Source organism: Bos indicus, chromosome 9 (genome assembly GCF_029378745.1).
Source record: "Bos indicus isolate NIAB-ARS_2022 breed Sahiwal x Tharparkar chromosome 9, NIAB-ARS_B.indTharparkar_mat_pri_1.0, whole genome shotgun sequence".
Classification (NCBI taxonomy): domain Eukaryota; kingdom Metazoa; phylum Chordata; class Mammalia; order Artiodactyla; family Bovidae; genus Bos; species Bos indicus.
The window spans coordinates 75,578,170-75,595,315 of NC_091768.1; the positions used below are offsets into that span (position 1 = coordinate 75,578,170).

The 17,146-nt window shown below is 46.0% G+C and overlaps 1 protein-coding gene across 1 annotated transcript; it reads right to left on the minus strand.

The window, feature by feature from the left end:
• Positions 1–13,831: 13,831 nt before the first annotated feature.
• OLIG3 (oligodendrocyte transcription factor 3) lies at positions 13,832–15,108 on the minus strand. The gene has a single exon (XM_019966936.2). It carries the CDS (start codon positions 14,648–14,650, stop codon positions 13,832–13,834), a length of 819 nt encoding a protein of 272 aa, XP_019822495.2. The 5' UTR covers positions 14,651–15,108.
• Positions 15,109–17,146: the final 2,038 nt, after the last annotated feature.

Genomic DNA, 17,146 nt, shown 5'->3' on the forward strand with positions numbered 1-17,146 from the left:
CAAACACTCTGGGTCTTGGGTTTCTCATCCTTATAACTAGAATAATAATAATATTTATCTCATAGGTTTGCTGCATATATATATATCTATACATATACATATATATCTATACATATATCTATATAGTAGATATAAAGCAGGTAGAACTGTGCATGGTGCTTGATAAGTGCTATATGTACAATCTATGGATTATTTAGGAACTTAGTTAATATGCATTAAAAACGAGTGAATCAGTTGCAGAGCCTCTTGGCAACTGACTCACTTTTGCCTCTGCAGTATCAGATCCTGCTTTGCTCCATTCTAACTCCGCTCTCACAAAGGAATCCTACTCTCCAGCTGCACTGAAATGTCTCTCACATCCCCTCTGTTCTTTGGCTTCTGGAAACGCTGTTGCCTGTTGCCAAACCTCCTCCCCTAACAGTTCAACTTGACATACCCCTACACAGGGTTAAATGTCCATGGGGATGGTGGTTGTATCCTCTAGCATAGTATTAGGACACTGCTTCACCATTTGCTTGATTAGTTTCCCCACTGAGCTATAAGATTTCTGAGTGCTGATAGCACATTTCTTATTCTCTACAGCACCCTCAGAACCTAGTACCATGCCCAGAGCCAGGCAAGTTTCATTGAATGAGTGAATGACTAGAGAAAAAATTTCTAAAACCCCTGATGACCCCAAACAAGACCTTGTTACAGAGGTGAAAACTGTTAGGGAGGGTTGGACAGGAGCCGTCTTATGTAGGTTACCTTCAATAGGGAATGGCCACCAAGAAGGAAAGGGAGAAGCTAAGAAACAGGTCACAGGGATATTCATAAAGATGTATGACAGCTCTTAGGAGCACTAACTTTTAGAGTAACACAGCAGAGTGTTCAACATGCAGCTGTACCATTTATTGACTGGGCATCCTTTTCAAGTTACTTAACCTAAACCTTTCTCTCCTCACCTGTAGAGGGGCACTATGACACTCTTGCCAGATTACCAAGACATCTATGAAATAGCCATCATGCTATTCATTAAATGGCAGCTACTATACATACAACACATAAAAATGGAGCATCAGGGTAATAAAGCAACTCTATTCTCTTCATTTTATCTGATTAAATTATAAAGTTAATTTCCACTACAAAAAGTGCCTAGAAACAAAGTCATAAAAGCCCCTACTCCAGTGGAGCTACAGGTTTTTAAAACAGTAATAACATATCCAGACTTTAAAATCTGAATCAGACTTTGTGCTTTTGTAGCATATCTTTGTGAAATCTCATAGATGGAAGGGAAACTAAAGACCATCTAATGCAATGATGCATTCAAAGCTTAGATCTATCTCCTCTACAACATTTCTCATTCATTAGTTCAGAAAAATGTCCTTTATGCACCAATTATATTCCAGACACTATGCTGGGTGAGCAGGACCATCACAGTCCTGCCCTATAGAGTTAATATTCTTATAAAAGAAAAGGACAAGCAAGTGGTTCCAGGTCAGGAGTGCTGTGAAGGGGCTGTACACTGGGCTATGAGAGCACTTGGGAGGGTAAGTACCACTGATCCAGGCTGCCGGGGAAGCTGGGAAGTGAAGACTGGCTGTGAATAGGCAGGCAAGTGGGGATAGGGTGGGACCAAGTGTTCCAGGCAAAGGGATTAGAATGCGTCCAGGCTTGGAGGTTTGAAAGAGCCTGAGTAAACTTGAAAGGCTTCTATTCAGATTTGAATCCATCTGCAAAATGTTTTTTTCAGGATGAGCAGGAAGTCCCTCCTTAAGAAGAATTTCTACTCTCTTCTGTAGAAGACACTGAATAGTAGGTACATGATGATGTAGAATATATGAGGTAATGGAATATAACAATGGACACTATCTCTACATTTTATAATCAGAAAGAAACTTGCTTCTCAGCCCAGATCAGTGGGGCACTAGAGAGTCATAAAACTTGAGAATTTCTGTCCATGATTATCAATTTTGAGGTTGAGGAAATAGAGTGAAAAAATGAAAATATTATGATAACTCTAAGAGACCTGCATATACACATATCTCTTTTCCCTCCAACATTCTACCACCTAAAAAAACAGTGATAGAAGTCTGGTAATATCAGCACTGCATTTTAAAAATCATTATTCTCATTGGCCTAGAATGTACTCAGTTTGGAGGCAAATATGACCCTTTTGTGAAAAATTTATTGTCCTTGGATTTATTTTACTAAGACATAATACTAAGTCACAGCAATAACAATTTACTGGTAGTGACAAAGAAACAGACCAATATACCGATGACACTGAGTAGAAAGTTCACAAAAAGACCAGTGAAAATACAGGAACTTGATACAGCATAAAGACGCCACCACAAAGCAAAAGGTAAAAGACAGACTGTGTAACAGACAATTCTGGGAAAATTGGGCACCCTCCATAGAAAAGAAACAAAAACACAAAATTAAAATATTAGGTGAAAACAGTTGTTATATCTAAAACTTTCAATATCTAAACTGTACAAGGAACCCTTGAAAAACAGATAACCTGATAGAAAAGTGAGCAAAGAATATTGATTATATATATAACATATTATATATAATCAATTAATTAATATATACAATCTCCAAGATTTGTGATCAATATTCTATATGAGTGAGTGAGTGAAAGTCGCTCAGTCGTGTCCGACTCTTTGCGACCCCATGAACTATACAGTCCATGGAATTCTCCAGGCCAGAATACTGGAGTGGTTAGCCTTTCCCTTCTCCAGGGGATCTTCCCAACCCAGGGATCTTCCCCAACCCAGGATCTTCCCCAACCCAGGGACTGAACCCAGGTCTCCTGCATTGCAGGCAGATTCTTTTCCAGCTAAGCCACCAGGGAAGCCCAGTATTCTATATATATGTGTGTGTATAATTTCCAAGATATGTAATCTATCTGTCTGTCTATCTATCTATCTATCTATCTATCTATCTATATATATATATGAAAACTTCTTGAAGAGATTCAAGAGGAGACAAATAAGTAAAGATTTTCACAGCAGTGTTATCACATGTGATAGGGTGCTACAGGGAAGCTAAGTTTCATCCCAAGGGACATGAAGAATGAAATGTGATGGACACACAGTATGGAATACTCAGCAGAATTGAAACTGGAGGACATTATACACATGCAACCAGCAGATAAATAAATCCTGGAGACGTAATACACAGCACAGTAACTGCAGACAACAAAACAGTATCTGAAACCTTAAACTTGCTAAATGACTAGATCTTAATTGTTCCCAATGTTGGAAGAACTGATAATTATGTGACAAGACAGAGGTTTAACTATTTCTACAGTGGCAATCATAGAGCAATATAAACACATCAGGAGAATACATGGTACACCTTGAACTTACATACAATATTATATGTCAAATATAATTCAATAAAAAAGGAGTGGAACAAGATTAACTTACAGCCAAATGAATTGGATCTTAAAACCTAATGCTGAGGGGGGAAAAAAGTAATAGAAGAAGGACTATAACACAGTTCACACATAAATGAAAAATGGGTACACAAACAAAGAAGCATTGCTTATTATAAAAGAATTCAGTACTTCATAAATATTCAAGATGAATATCATGTCCATGGGAAGAAGAAGAAGGGGAGTAGACAGTGGCCTTGTCCTGAAAAATGATGACAAAGGGCCAATTGCTTGAAGAGTGTACTGGTCTCAACCCTCTGTTGGCAGAAACTTTTCACAGATCTCTTGCATTTCTTTCTCTGCATCTTGTGATCTGAGACACTGACAAACTTGGCTACCTCTGCAATGTTCTTGTGGGGATTAAAGAACCAGGGGAATCAATGTGAACATGATGTTCATGATACTTTCCGCACAGTGAGAAATAAAGTTCCTTGTTTCTGACCCAGGAGTGTTGCGTCCTCTGCCAGCGTCCACAAAACTGTGATAGCCTATCTTATTTGTTGGCAAGCAAGATAAAATCTCAGAATTTGTGTTTCTAACAAGGTTCTGGATGCTGCTGCTGCTGCTGGCCCAGGGAACTTATCCTGTAGGTCTGGGGATACCACTGACCTAGGACATACCAGGAAAGTTATATACCTTTCTGCATCTCAGTTTGTGCATTTGCAAACATGGGACTAGTAATAGCACCACCTGCATAGGCTTTCAGTGGGAATTAAATGAGTTAATATTTGTTGAGTATTTAAAACCGTGACTGGCACATTTTAAGAACTTTCTGTTTTCTATAATTATTAATATAAACATTTCCCCTAAGTTAACATAAGCTAGCTAAGACATGCATGCTTCTATCACCTGGAAAGGCATTCTCATGATGATGCTGGTTTTGGAATTTAAAGTGCTTTCAAACATCTTTAGTTCTGGGATACACTTCCATGTAGCTCCCCCCACCCACTTTTTTTTTTCCTGTAACATAACACAGGCTGAGAGTGAAGGTATTAACAGACCTGCTCAGAATAACAGAAACTGGTTGAAGGAGCAGGCAGGCTGCATGTGCAAGGACTGAGTGAGAAGGCTAAGGGAATGTCAACCCCAGGCTCCCCTAAAGCAACGAAGTGGCCAAAGTAGTGGACAAATAGAGCGGAGGGACGAGCTGGAATGGAAAATAAAGTAAAGACTGGAAGCAGAGAGGTGGAAGAAGATAGAGAGCCAGAGATGAGGAGATGACAGAGACTCCAGATAGAAGAATAGAGGAAGAAAAGAAAATTGAGGTGGAAGACAGAAGGAGAAAGAGAAGAATTCAGCTATAATCTTTCATCTCTCAGAAGTCAGCAAACACGGTCCTTTTTTTCTAAGTATCTTCACCTAAAGCATATATATGTGAGGCACAAACTATTAACAGTAACCTTTGATGTCATGTCACCAGCAAAAATGTTTTACTTTTTTAAAAAAGTGGCCACCATGTTTCTTGCCTTACCTGCTCCACTTAATCTGTTTTATTCCTGCTTCGTAGATTCTATTTCCCATTTCTTTCTTTCAAGCTTAAAATGTAGATAAATATCAAATGTTTCAGTGAACCTGATTCTAGTTTCAACTCCAGAAGATTCTTTTATACCATAACTGTATATATTTTAGATGAGCAAGCTTCACATAAAATCACAAAGGAAATAAATTATAGAAGAAGAAAAGAATCTATTATGGTCAAGTACAGAACTGTAAGAAAAGCCTGTCACTGCTCACCATCCACTTAGATGAGGTTCAGGGTCTACATAGTAGAGTTCATGGGACCCACATTTAGAAAAGTAGTATTTCCCTTCCTGCCTCTTCTGTCCTCTTCTTCCACCACCCAAGGACAAGTACCACATTTGCTGGGGTTTAAATAAAACCGTTGTTTCCCAAAAAAGATAAATTCTTTCCATTTTAAATATATTCCAAGAAGTTTTTTTTTTTTTACTGTTAGTAGTTTCCCTCAAGTTATACCTCCCTTGTATTTATTTAACTGAGATCTAATGTTACTGCATGTTTATCAGTAGTTTCTATTTAAAAATTTGCCCTGATCAAAAATGATGAAAAGTTACTGACTGTAGTCAATATACTCTGTGGTTCCACAGAGATCCAGTGTCTCGAGAGCCTGGAAAACAGCACTCTACAAGTGGTGGAAATGCTTCATTTTTTAAGGGTAAAAAAATGAAAAAAAAAAAAAATTTCCAAATCAAAATGTCCTTTGGGGAGGGGCATTAATACCTGAGCACATTAAGTTCTGCAAAGGGGAAAAATAGGACCTAAGCCATCTCTGCAGCACGTGGTTAGTCAGTATAATTTCTAAAACTACTTTATTCAACCTTGCAGTCTTATTTATTCATAATACAAAGCTAGTAAAAATTGGAAACAAATTGCCTCCTCTTGTTTTAGTATTCTCCATGGATTATTTAGCAAGAGGAATGGCTTCCTGTTTTTCATTTTTGTCTATTAGCTATGTAGTATTGCGGAGCAGTCAGGATTGTAAGGACATCATTGATGAGAAAGGCAAAGATAGCCTTTTGTACGGGTTTTATTGAAAGAAACAACACTATTTGAGCCCACAGGCCACACTGTCTGTCACTCTGTATGTAGAACCTATTTCTCACATAACTGGGGTGAACAGTCAACAGGACACAAAATCAAAAGTTCAGCATCAGTTGGGGGTCGGGCTGACTTTAAATGATGGGTCTCTTTTTGATTCACTAGATTTTTTTTCAGTTTTCAAAAGCAGAGACAAGTATGTGTTTGTCACCATTTGATATGAAACACAATTATGGGCACAATTTAAAGTCTTTGAGCTACCCTTCCTCGCCATGATTAGCTCCTGCACCACGCAGGGACCAGTCAACCATGGCAAGGAAAGAAGAGGTTGAGTTCTATCAACACTTGACTCTTGAGTAATAGTAATCACTTAAGAATGACCTACATGTTTTTGAGATACCATCACTACCTCAAAAAGAGATGGTAAATGTGGGAAACTGTGTGGCTTGACACACTCTTTCTGTCATTGCCTAGTTCAGGCAAAGAACTAATTTTCAAAACAGATCATCTCCACATCTTGATCATTTTCATGACCCCTCTCTCTAGATGCTACCTTTCATCTTTCGGCAGTGTTCTATTTCAATGGTCCACAAAAGTTAAATGTACACCAAATTAAAATGAATATTTTCTCAATTAGTGTACAACATGCATATCTTCTTCCGTAAAGAAATGCTTTTAAAAATTGAATTTTTCTGCTTTCTGATGCCAATTTAACTGGATGATTGCTCGATGCTGCTTCAGCTTAAATAGGATTTTAAAACTTTTTTATTTTAGAAATATATTTAACTGCATGTTGCAGTTGTCACCTTACAGATGTGAAAAAGTCACAGAGAATAATAACCCAAATCTGTCCCTTACATTTTGATTCTCTACTATGTCCTTTTTTTACTAGAACAATCAAATTTGTCTTCTTCTTTAAATTACTAATAGAGAAAAAATTGGAAAAAAATAACCAAACAAAAATATATTAAATGATGAAACAAACTGTAATTAGTACAAAAGAAGATTGGATAAAAGAAATCTTTTATCAGTCAGAGTCTCAAATAAAAGAGAAAGGAATTCGACACAGGAGGATGAGATGACGGAAGGGCCAACCATGCTTTTTTTAACTTTTGTCCAAGAACATTTGGCCTCAAATTAAAAGATTACCCCGGAAGCCCCAAAAGAGCTCACTCTGGGTTTTTCTGAGGATCTATCGAAGATTCAACTATTGTATGCTGAATCTTTGTGTTCTAGGTAGGATTATTTATCGGGGATTTTGTTTTGTCTGGGTTTTTAATGGCCCAGCCCCAGCTGTACATTTGGGGGCAGACCACAGCTTCAATCAACAGAGGGTTTGTAGCAATCCTTTTGGAAGCTTCCCTCCCCCTGGGAGGATAGAGTAATTAACAGACCATTAAGTCAATTCTGCTTTATTGAGGGGGATACCGTGCAGGTCATTTCTTTGAAAACTTTTGTTCTTGAAGGAAATTACAGAATTGTTTTATGTTCAGAACACAGCCTGGTGAACTCCGGAGTGGAGAGACAAGTTTCTGTAGCTCAGGGACCCACAGAGGCAAGGAAAATAATGACTCTAATCTTATTAAAAAAAGATTTCTCCCAACCTCCCCCCACCCTGTTATTTATTTATTTATTTTCTTTTAAAAACCGGTTAAAAGAAAAAAAACGATTTGCTCATTTGGTAATAACTAATGGGGACATGAATTTTGGAGATGCCACAGACTGAAGCTTATCTAAATGTCAATAAATCTCTAAACAACTGCAATGAAGCAAGGTACTGCCACCATTGCTTCTTTTTATTCCCATATTAATCAAAGGCATCTGCTCCTGTTCCCTATCAGGACAGTGAGTTTTCCAGCATCTGAAAAAGCCTCTGGAAAGCAGGCTTGCAACACTCAGTGTTTTGTGCGGCCAGTGGAGGTTTTACCTTGGGACTCAGATGCCATGTTTCCCCACTAGGGTCTGAGGACTCCAAGGGCAGGGGCCATTTCTTACGCATTTGAATGTCCTACTTCTCTAGCTGTTTTGTTCATTTTTTTTCTCCCGCGACCGTCACAGTGCATGGCACAACAAAAGCACTCAGAAAATGTTGATTGTTGAAGTGAAGGAAGATTAAGAGAAATACCAAAGGAAGTAACGTTAAGGCTTGCAACGAATCTTGTGAATCCCCTTGTCCCTTCACCAGAGTAGAAGGGAGGGAAAGACAGTTAAGTAACCGGGAGAAGAGAGTCTTCATAGAGTATACTTGCTCCAATCTCCGTTTTCTCCAGTGGTGTTAAGACTCCTACCTGTGGCAGAGATGTGTTCCCGGCCCTTGAGCTCAGCAGCACGCAGGGGCGGTGGCGGGGGTGGGGTGCGGGGGGTGCGGGGTGGTTTCCCAGGCCCAAAGGGGATGAATGATTGACAGCCTGCATCTTACACATAAACTGTGGCGCCCCCACAATCCGTCCCAGGCTTCCGCACTCTGAAGTATCGGTTGAAGACCATAGAGAAAGACTGGCGCTGATCATGTCCTTGCCAGACAGAACCCCAGAACTTTCAGGGGCAGGTATTCCAAGTTGCTTCCCAGACCCTTCATTGCTATCCCGTCCCTCCCTGCCTTTCTCTGGCAGGAGACACCCAACCACTCGGCTTTCATTCGAACCCCAGGACACCGCAGCAAAAATCCAGCCCGCTCCCTACCACCACTGCCCCTGGCCCCAGCCAGTTGAGCACTCAGATCTGCGCACCCTTCCCTCTCCACGCCCTAAACCCCAGCAGATCCCGATCCCTGTTCCCCCAGGACTTGTCGAATTCCCGGGGGAGGGTTGAACTTCCGGTCTCGAGTGCTGGCTGCAGGGTACCGTGTTCACTTTGGAGCCTGGGACATGGGCAGGGTTGGGTTAGAAGGTATGTCTCCGCGCCAGCGCCAGATTCGGCCTCGGGGAGGGAGGCAGCCCGGGCCGCCCTGGCCGCCTCGGACAGGATCTCCTAAACAAAGTTGACCCAGTGTCCGCGCGCCTACGTCGCAGGGAACAGATATCAAAAAGCTCGGCCTCGGTTGGGATTATGACTGTTGCATTTTCTTCCACTCACTTTCCACAAACGCTTTGGTATTTCGAGGCTCTTTGCAAGTGTCTGCGCAGTCTGGCGCCTTGCTCCACGACGTTCCTCTCCCGCGCATCTTTCTTTTGTCTTCTGCGCCCGGCCTCACTGGGCCTGCGGAGCGGGAGGAGAGGAGTCGGGGGTCGGGTCGCGGAGACCGAGGTTTCCCAGGGGACGCAGCCCCGCCCCCCAGGACCTCCGGTTCCGCACCAACCGGCTCCGCGTTAGACTCCAGGGACAGAGGCGAGGTGCGGGGCCAGTTTCTGCGGCGCCAGTTTCTGCGGCGCGGGGCCCAGACGCGACCCTGGATCCACGCTCCCAGCCGCCGAGTGCAGAGCGCGGAGGGAGGAGCTGCCCACCCAGCGGGCTGGCGGCAAAACCGGGAGGGGGTGGGGTGGTGGTCTGGAAGGATTAGGTCCCGGGACTCCTAGGAGGCCTCGGCGATCGCTCTTTCCCGGGACTGACCTGTTCTTCCTCTCTTAGTTCCCCGAATCCCTCCTTCTCCGGCCCCATTGAAGGTAAGATTTCAATGAAAACGGACACAACTAAAAAGAGAGTGCAGAGCCGAACCTTCGGGGTTTGACTCCTCCCGGCTATTTATAAGGAAATGGGTACACGCGCGGCTCTGAGATTCTGAAGGGGTTGGAGAGGAAAGCAAGTTTGCCTAGAGGCTGGCGGAAGATGCAGGTGCCCCCCCCCCCCCCCCCCCCCCCGCCACCCGCGCCGCGACCCCTTCCCTGGCCCATTTCTTTCCAAAGACACTGCCAACGCCTTTCAGCTGTGGCACCTCCTCTTGCCTAGCTTCCTGAGCCTTAGGAGCCTGGACCCGCCAGTCTCTGGTTCCTTGATCACGGAGGCTCCGCGGAGCCCCAGCCTCAAGGCCTGGCCAGGTCCCCAAAGGCACAGAGGGGCTGGGGGAGCATCTTCTGGGTGGGCCGGGGGCGTAGCCGTCTGGGCGCGCGGGCTTGAGAACCCATGTTGAACACGCGCTGCGGGACAGGACGCGGAGAGAGAGGCCCGAAGTCTCTAGAAGGAAGAAAAGAGCAGTTAAATCTTGTTAGCTGAGCGAGGTGCTCAGAGTATCCATCGTCCTCCCTGGGGAAAGGTGCTTTTGCAGTTTCTGCAAAGGGTACCAGAGGAGGCGGTGTAACTGCTCGACCCAGGAGCTTGGAAAAGCTTGAGGCAACACAAGGCCTCCGCCTGCAGGAGTAAGGGAACTTTGGACCTCGCGGACCAACTCCGATCTCTCCTCCCCGCTCTTTTTGAGGGTTGTAGATCCAAGACCCTTTAAAGAGGGTCTTTAGGAACAAAGGTTTAGCAGATCCTGCCAACTGCCTGTCGGTTTTCCTTTTCTAAGTGTGACTTTCTCCCTGCCTTAAAGACGGGTCACTAGCTTAAAAGGCATCCTGAGGATTCTAGCCCTGGTTTCTCTAAATACCTTAGCCCACTAGGTTTTCACCATCGTTTTAAATGCAGAGCAACGTTTTCTGTGGAATGAAGGGATCCTTGTAATTCTAGATTGAATTCAAAACTGCTTAAACTTAAGAACTTTTGAGAAGGTGACAAACTGTAGTGAAAAGAAAATCAGGCCAAGAATTCATTCTTATTTTTGCGGCCATGTACTCTTCTTTCTCGCATCAGTAAATCGAGAATTTAACGGATAATGCCAGTTAGAATCGCCTGCAAAGTCACTCCTCCAAGCAAACCAGCCTGCACCTGGCTAAGTCCCTTCCCAGTGGAGGCAAGTCGGGCAGGATGGAGGGGCTGCTCCATCCTCAATAAATCTAGAAACTCCAGATTTATCTGGCTCCCACTTTGTCTTTCTCCCATCCTTTTCTTAAAGGAATGCTTTCTCCTAGTCTCTAGGTCTGAGGAGTTTGTGTGACCCAGAAAAGAGACAGATCAGTCCAGAGGATCTCCTCAACACTAGAAACAGTGTCTCTTCTCTTCAGCGCCCAATTCTGAAGAAGGAATGAAGCCTACTACCCTGCCGGTGGTCAGGCCTCTTGTCTTTCCCCAGACTCATGCCTTTAAAAACAGGACTCAAAAGAAGCCAGTGACTCAGGGAAAGTCGTTTTCCTGATTGATGAAACTTCTCCCTCCTCTCTCTTTTCTAAATAATAAACTCACAGGGAAAGGCTGGAGGGCTGCCTTGTGTTGGTTTCAAATAAATCCTCAAAAGCTCTTTCCTCACCCAGAGAAATGAATCACCCTTGGGAAACAGACGATTATTCCCCCATTTATCTGCCTAAAACCAGAGGAAATAAGCACCCTCCACTGTAGACCCTCACTTAGATCTTTCTCCCTGGCAGTGGGGGAGCTGAGGGTAAAAAGAGATGAAGGAGAATGAGTTAAATAGACCCAGGACCCACAGAGGTGTCCTCCCAGGGAGGGGCAGTGGGGACCCAGGAAGGAAGTGGCAGATGCTTCCTAGATGGGATGTCTATGCTGGATCCTGGAGAGAGACAGCTCTATGGAGAGAAACCACCTGCCTCCCCCTCTTGAAGCAGAACTAGGTCTCAGCCAACAGGGAGGTGATAGTACAGCTAAGCTTGAGACAGATTCTGGGGTGGTACATTGCAATCAGGTTTCTATTATCCTTGATGGGGAACAGAGGCACATGCTGTTCAGATTATCATCCCTAGAACTTGATTTCCTGTCCTCTATAAACAAGTAAACAAAACCTTCTTGCTGGATTATTTTTGCTTATACAAACTATCTGGAAATGTTATGGGGTGGCAAGAGAGATAAGTAATTGATTAAAATAATCCATTTTAGCCATTATTTATGTAGAAGACTTTTCTTTCTCTCCTTGCCCCTACCCAATAACACTTCCAAATAATTTGTATTCAACTAATGGGATCTGCAATCTTCTAAGGGAGGAAAGAAGAGAAAGTTCCCACTACACATCTGGAGATGCTGAGACTTGGGTGGTCACTGGCCTCACTCCAGGCTCACCTTAGAAAGCAGAGGGGCCTTCCTTACCTCCGAGGAATATGCTACCAAGAGGCTAGTGGGGAGCTGAGATTTCGATTATTTTTTTAAGATTACTTTTCTTTGATTTTAAAAACATACACTGGATTGAATTTTGCTTGATTTTTTAAAAAGCCACACAGACAATTTAAAGTGAAAAGAAGTTAACTTACTGTTTCATTCTCATCTGTTGCCAACACAGCCAGTGCAGTCACAACTCTGCCTCTCATTTCTTGTCACTCTGGGTTTCCAGATCACTTGAAATAAAAAATCTCAATTGCTGAGTTCATGAAGGTCTGATTATTGCAGAAAAAAGTTGAAATATCACAAGCCTACCAATGTGGACAAGGCCCCCCACTTGAAGGACATTTAATTGTAATAATTAACACCAATGTGTCTGACCTCTTTACCTTTAAATGATCAGGAAAAACAGCTTTGTGTTAGCCCACCCACCCAGATCTCTCCCCTACTTCCGCTACTCTTTACTGAGTACACATGTTCCCTACCCACTACCCCCATCTTCAAAAATTTTAGGCAAAGGCAAAGCCAGGATTTAAAGATTCTTTTTTATTTGAAATCTCATCCAGAAACACTGGTTATTAATAAATATATCATAGTTATCAAGAATATATAAAAAATAAAGACAGGTCTTGTCTTTGAAGCCCTAACAAAATATTTCAAGCAAATGTTCAGGAAAATAAAACCAGCACCCCTCCCCAAACCACAGTAAGTTTTCAAAGCTGACGATGGAGAGAGCGACCCCGCATGCAGAATAACTGAGCAAGGGGGGTGGGGTGGGGGTGGGGCAAGCTAGTAGAGGGAGCCCAAGCTCTTGCAATCACCGGTCCCTGAAACAGCCCAGGGAAGTTGGGAATGAAGTTTGAAGGCGGGTGGGAGCGGGGGAGAAGCGCGTGTGCGTGAGTTTGGGTCTTTGCACTCTGCCCCCTTGTTCATTTCCTACAACCACAGACAGATGTATGGAGTACTTCGGAGAATTCACTAATAAATCCTTGTTACAAGGAAAATGGCACCATGGCCTGCACAACATGTTTAGAAGAGATTCATTTAGAAGCGTGCATGCATTCTTTCGACCTACACTGCGTCTTAAGAAAAACCCACAGAAGAGTTATCATGCCCCGGACCGGAGTTGAAATTCAAAACTTGGGTCTTGAAATACATTTTGTCTCTGAGATACATTTTTTTTTCTCTCTCTCTTCTCTCTCTCCCTCTCTCTTTCCCTCTTATCTCTTCCCCCCCGTCTCTCTCCCTACATTGTCTCTAGAAAATCAACTGTCCAGCAGATAGACAGTCATAACTGCACCCATCTCAAGGAAATATTTACATTTGCTTCTCACAAAAAGGATGGTTGTCTTTTCCAAGGTAAGAACGCAGAGCCAGAGAGAGCCAACTCTAAAGTCCCTTCGCCAAGTGTTTAACTACACCGATCCTGTCTTTATACAATAAATGCAGTCTTGACAAGAGCCTATGGCAGTGAGAAAAAGTGGCGCGGCATGGAGAAAAGAAGCATGCATGCAAGACACACGACGTCTGATTCGAGTCCCCCTTCGTTACCACCTAGAAATTGCAGTTTGGTCTTAGTTCTGTCCCTCCGGGGGTCAAGTAGGATCTGAGATCTCTTAGGCAGTGTGGGAGGCCACTGGGGGGTCCCACCGCCGTCCACCCTCCCACGGGCCACGCGCCCAGCTCCCCCTTCCTTCTGGGCCCGGCACCTCGACCCGACCCCTCCCGCCCGCCGCTCTCCCCTCAACCTCCGCAGCCGGGCCGGCCCGCTGCTCACTTGAGCAAGTCCTTGGACTCGGCAGACAGCCTGGCCATGTTGGCGGTGGACAGAGCGGACAGGTGCGGCGGCGGCGGCATCTGGCAGATGGTGCAGGGGCAGGGCAGCCCGGCCCAGTGCTGGAAGCCGCTGCCCAGCTGCAGCGCGGGAGGCGTGGACGGCGCCTTGAGCAGCGAGTGGGGAGGCCGGATGGTGCCGATGGCGGGCAGCGAGGCAGCGGACAGAGGGGACGAGGCGTTGCCAGAGGAGAGCGCGCCGCCCAGGATGGGATGCACAGGGTGCACGGCGTTGGCGGCGTGCGCTGGGTGGCCGGCCGAGTGGCCCACGGTCCCGCAGTGGAAGGCCGAGTGGTGGCCCCCATAGATCTCACCAACCAACCTCTTCATCTCCTCCAAGGAGCTGGTGAGCATGAGGATGTAGTTTCTGGCCAGTAGGAGAGTGGCGATCTTGGAGAGTTTGCGCACCGAGGGCCCGTGTGCGTATGGCATGACCTCGCGCAGCCCGTCCATGGCTAGGTTCAGGTCGTGCATCCGCTTGCGCTCGCGTCCGTTGATCTTCAGTCTCAACTGCTGGAGGTCCTGCTCCGACAGCTGCTTCTTGATTTTGTACTTGCTGCTCTCGCCCGCGGCCTTGGCGCCGGCCCGCGAGAGGCTTTCCCCTGGCATCTTCTGCACTATGTCGCCCTGCGTGGACGAGACCGAGTTGAGGCGGCTCTCCTGGTGGTGGTGATGGCGGTGGTGGTGGTCCCTCAGATACATCTCATCCATGTCCGGAGATGAAGCTCTGCTGGAGACAGAGCTTGAATCAGAATTCATTTTATTATAGGGGATGCGGCCCTACCGTGGGGAAGCTTTAGGCGGGAAATTAGAGAAAATCTTGAATGAAAAAAAAAAAAAAAAAGCTGCAGAGCCCAGCAACCCACTTCTCAGCGGCAAGACGTGAAAAGAAAAGCTGAGGCAGTGCCTTTCCCCGCCTTTCTTCCTCCCCTCTCCCTTCTTTCTGGTTTGGCTGTTTCCTGGACAGCTCGTTGGTGTGTGCTTGAACTAACCTCACGCTGAAAAAGAGGGGCTTTTATAGAGCTGCGCCGGAGAAAAGAGACAAAAGGAACCCTCCTATCTATCCTGGGCTGGTTAGGATGACGTGCCATCATTCAGGGCGGTGCGCTTTGCTGTCCCATTTAGCAAGGATTCCTATTCATATTCATTGTGGGGCCGCCCTGGGACACCTCTGCTCAGAACTGCTAGGAGCCCCCAGGCACAAAACCCTCTGATTGACACACTCACCGCTCCAGCTCGCGCCTTCTGGATTAAAAAAAAAAAAAGAAGAAGAAAGACAGAAAGAAAAGGAAACAACTTTCCTCCACCCCACTCCCCTTCCTAATTTCCCTAACCAAAGAATACCTAAAGGCAGTGAAGGAAGGAAATGGAAGGGAGCCAGGTGGAGATTCCTCTGGGTTTGGAAAGAGGAATTGTAACATTCTCTCCTCTCTTTCACCGCTACTCCCAAGTTTTGGAAAACGTGGGCAAAAGAAGCTTCAGTGGAAAGGTTTCAATGACGGGGATGCACATGAAGGGCAGGTTCAACACGCCGGGGTCAAGGTGGGAGGGGCAGGGGGATGCCTGCCGACGTGCACAGCCTGAAGGTCATTTCAATAGGTTTCTTTCCCTAAACACTGACATTGTGCTTATTTTGTTTATGGGGCCCTCCGGTGTGGTTGTAATGGGATGTCCGTATCTGGTGACGAGGTTGTACCCCCAACACTGCTGTGAGAATGGGTCTCTGGCTTTTTATATATTTTCTTTCGTTTTGAAAAATAGATTACTGAAAGAATTTCAATGTTGCCAGATTCTGTAACTTCTTAGACCTGGAAATGAGGAAACAAACCAACTCTGGCGTTACAATGAGAGCCACTTGAGAAGGAGAGGAGAGGAAAAGTGGCCGAGGAGGAGGGAGGGAGTTAAGGATTGCAGTTTCCCGAGAACACCGGGAGAGATTGTTTCTTCTCCGGCTACCCCCCAACTCCCGGACCCCGGCGCTGGCTGAAGATGGCGGAGCGGTCCCCCTCCCGCAGCTCGACCCGAGGGCCTTCGAGCTCTGTGCGCGCCCGGGCGGAGCATCGGCGGCTCCGCGTTCCCCGGCCGGGGCCGCCCCACACCCGCGGTCCGGGAGAGTGGGAGGTCAGGGTCGAATGATAAACTACGACTGTGGGTATGTGTGTGTGTGTGTGTGTGGTTTGGCACCATAAGATCTAGAGGGCCTCTTGTGCGTGCGCGCGTGGGCCCTGCGGTCCCGCTCACAGTCCATGCTGGGGAATAAAGAGGAGGCCTGGAGTTTGGAGCCTTCGGTTCCAGGGGGGAGCTCGGCGCCGACCTTTCTTCCCCCTTGCTGAGTTTTTGTCAGTCGGAACTAGCTAAGCCGCCTGAGAGGCCGGAAGGCAGAAATCCCCGGAAGGGAAGCTGCCCCAGGGGCGGCCTCTAGAAAAACCTGGGCACCTCCACGCTCCGGGCTCGGAGAAACAGGAGAAAAATGTTAGGTTGCGGCTGAGTGTCTGGGTGGCAAGTGCAAAACTGAAATAATCCCGGGATCTCGAGCAGTCAGGGCCTCACACTGCGCCGCAGAGTCGCTGCAAGCCTCCAGGACTCGCGAGGTAAAAGAGGCTTCACTTTCCATTGATGCAAACGGAGCGGCCGACCGGAGAGGGATGCACCCCCAGGTCCCGAGCTCGCGCGCTCGGTGAGGCTGTGCCTCGTCACCGTCACGCCGCGAAAGCAGGTCGAGTGGGGAGACGAGACGTGGGGACGGATCCTTTCTCGACACCGATCGTTGCTTCTCCGTAAAGAAAAAATAAAGGAAATGGCCAGCACCCCTTCGTCAAGGCCAGGATCTTAGAGCCCTTGAAGATTGGACACAAGCCTCTCATTCTCCTGTCTCCTCCATAAAAAGTTTCTTAAAACGAAAAATCCAAGGAATTCGGTTGGATGTGGAGATTCTGATGGTCAAACGCACTCCTAATATCCAAGCAAAAGGAATGTTTCCTAATGCACCGGACTCGCCCATCTAAACTCAGATAACTACATCCCCGGAGCTGCTTTTGAGCAAAAGGATTACAGAACGCACACTTTCGGACAACGCCCCAGGTGATGGACGGAAGCTGGGGGAAGAGGCGTGGTCCAGACCACAGCCTTCAGAAGCTCTTCTGCTGATCAAGGTGTGGGGCCGGGAGCGCTGGACCCAAGCTGAAGCGGCTTCCTCGCCTTTGGGCCAGTACACAGGCCCGGCCCCCTGTCAAAACCACCTTCTTGACCCTTGGG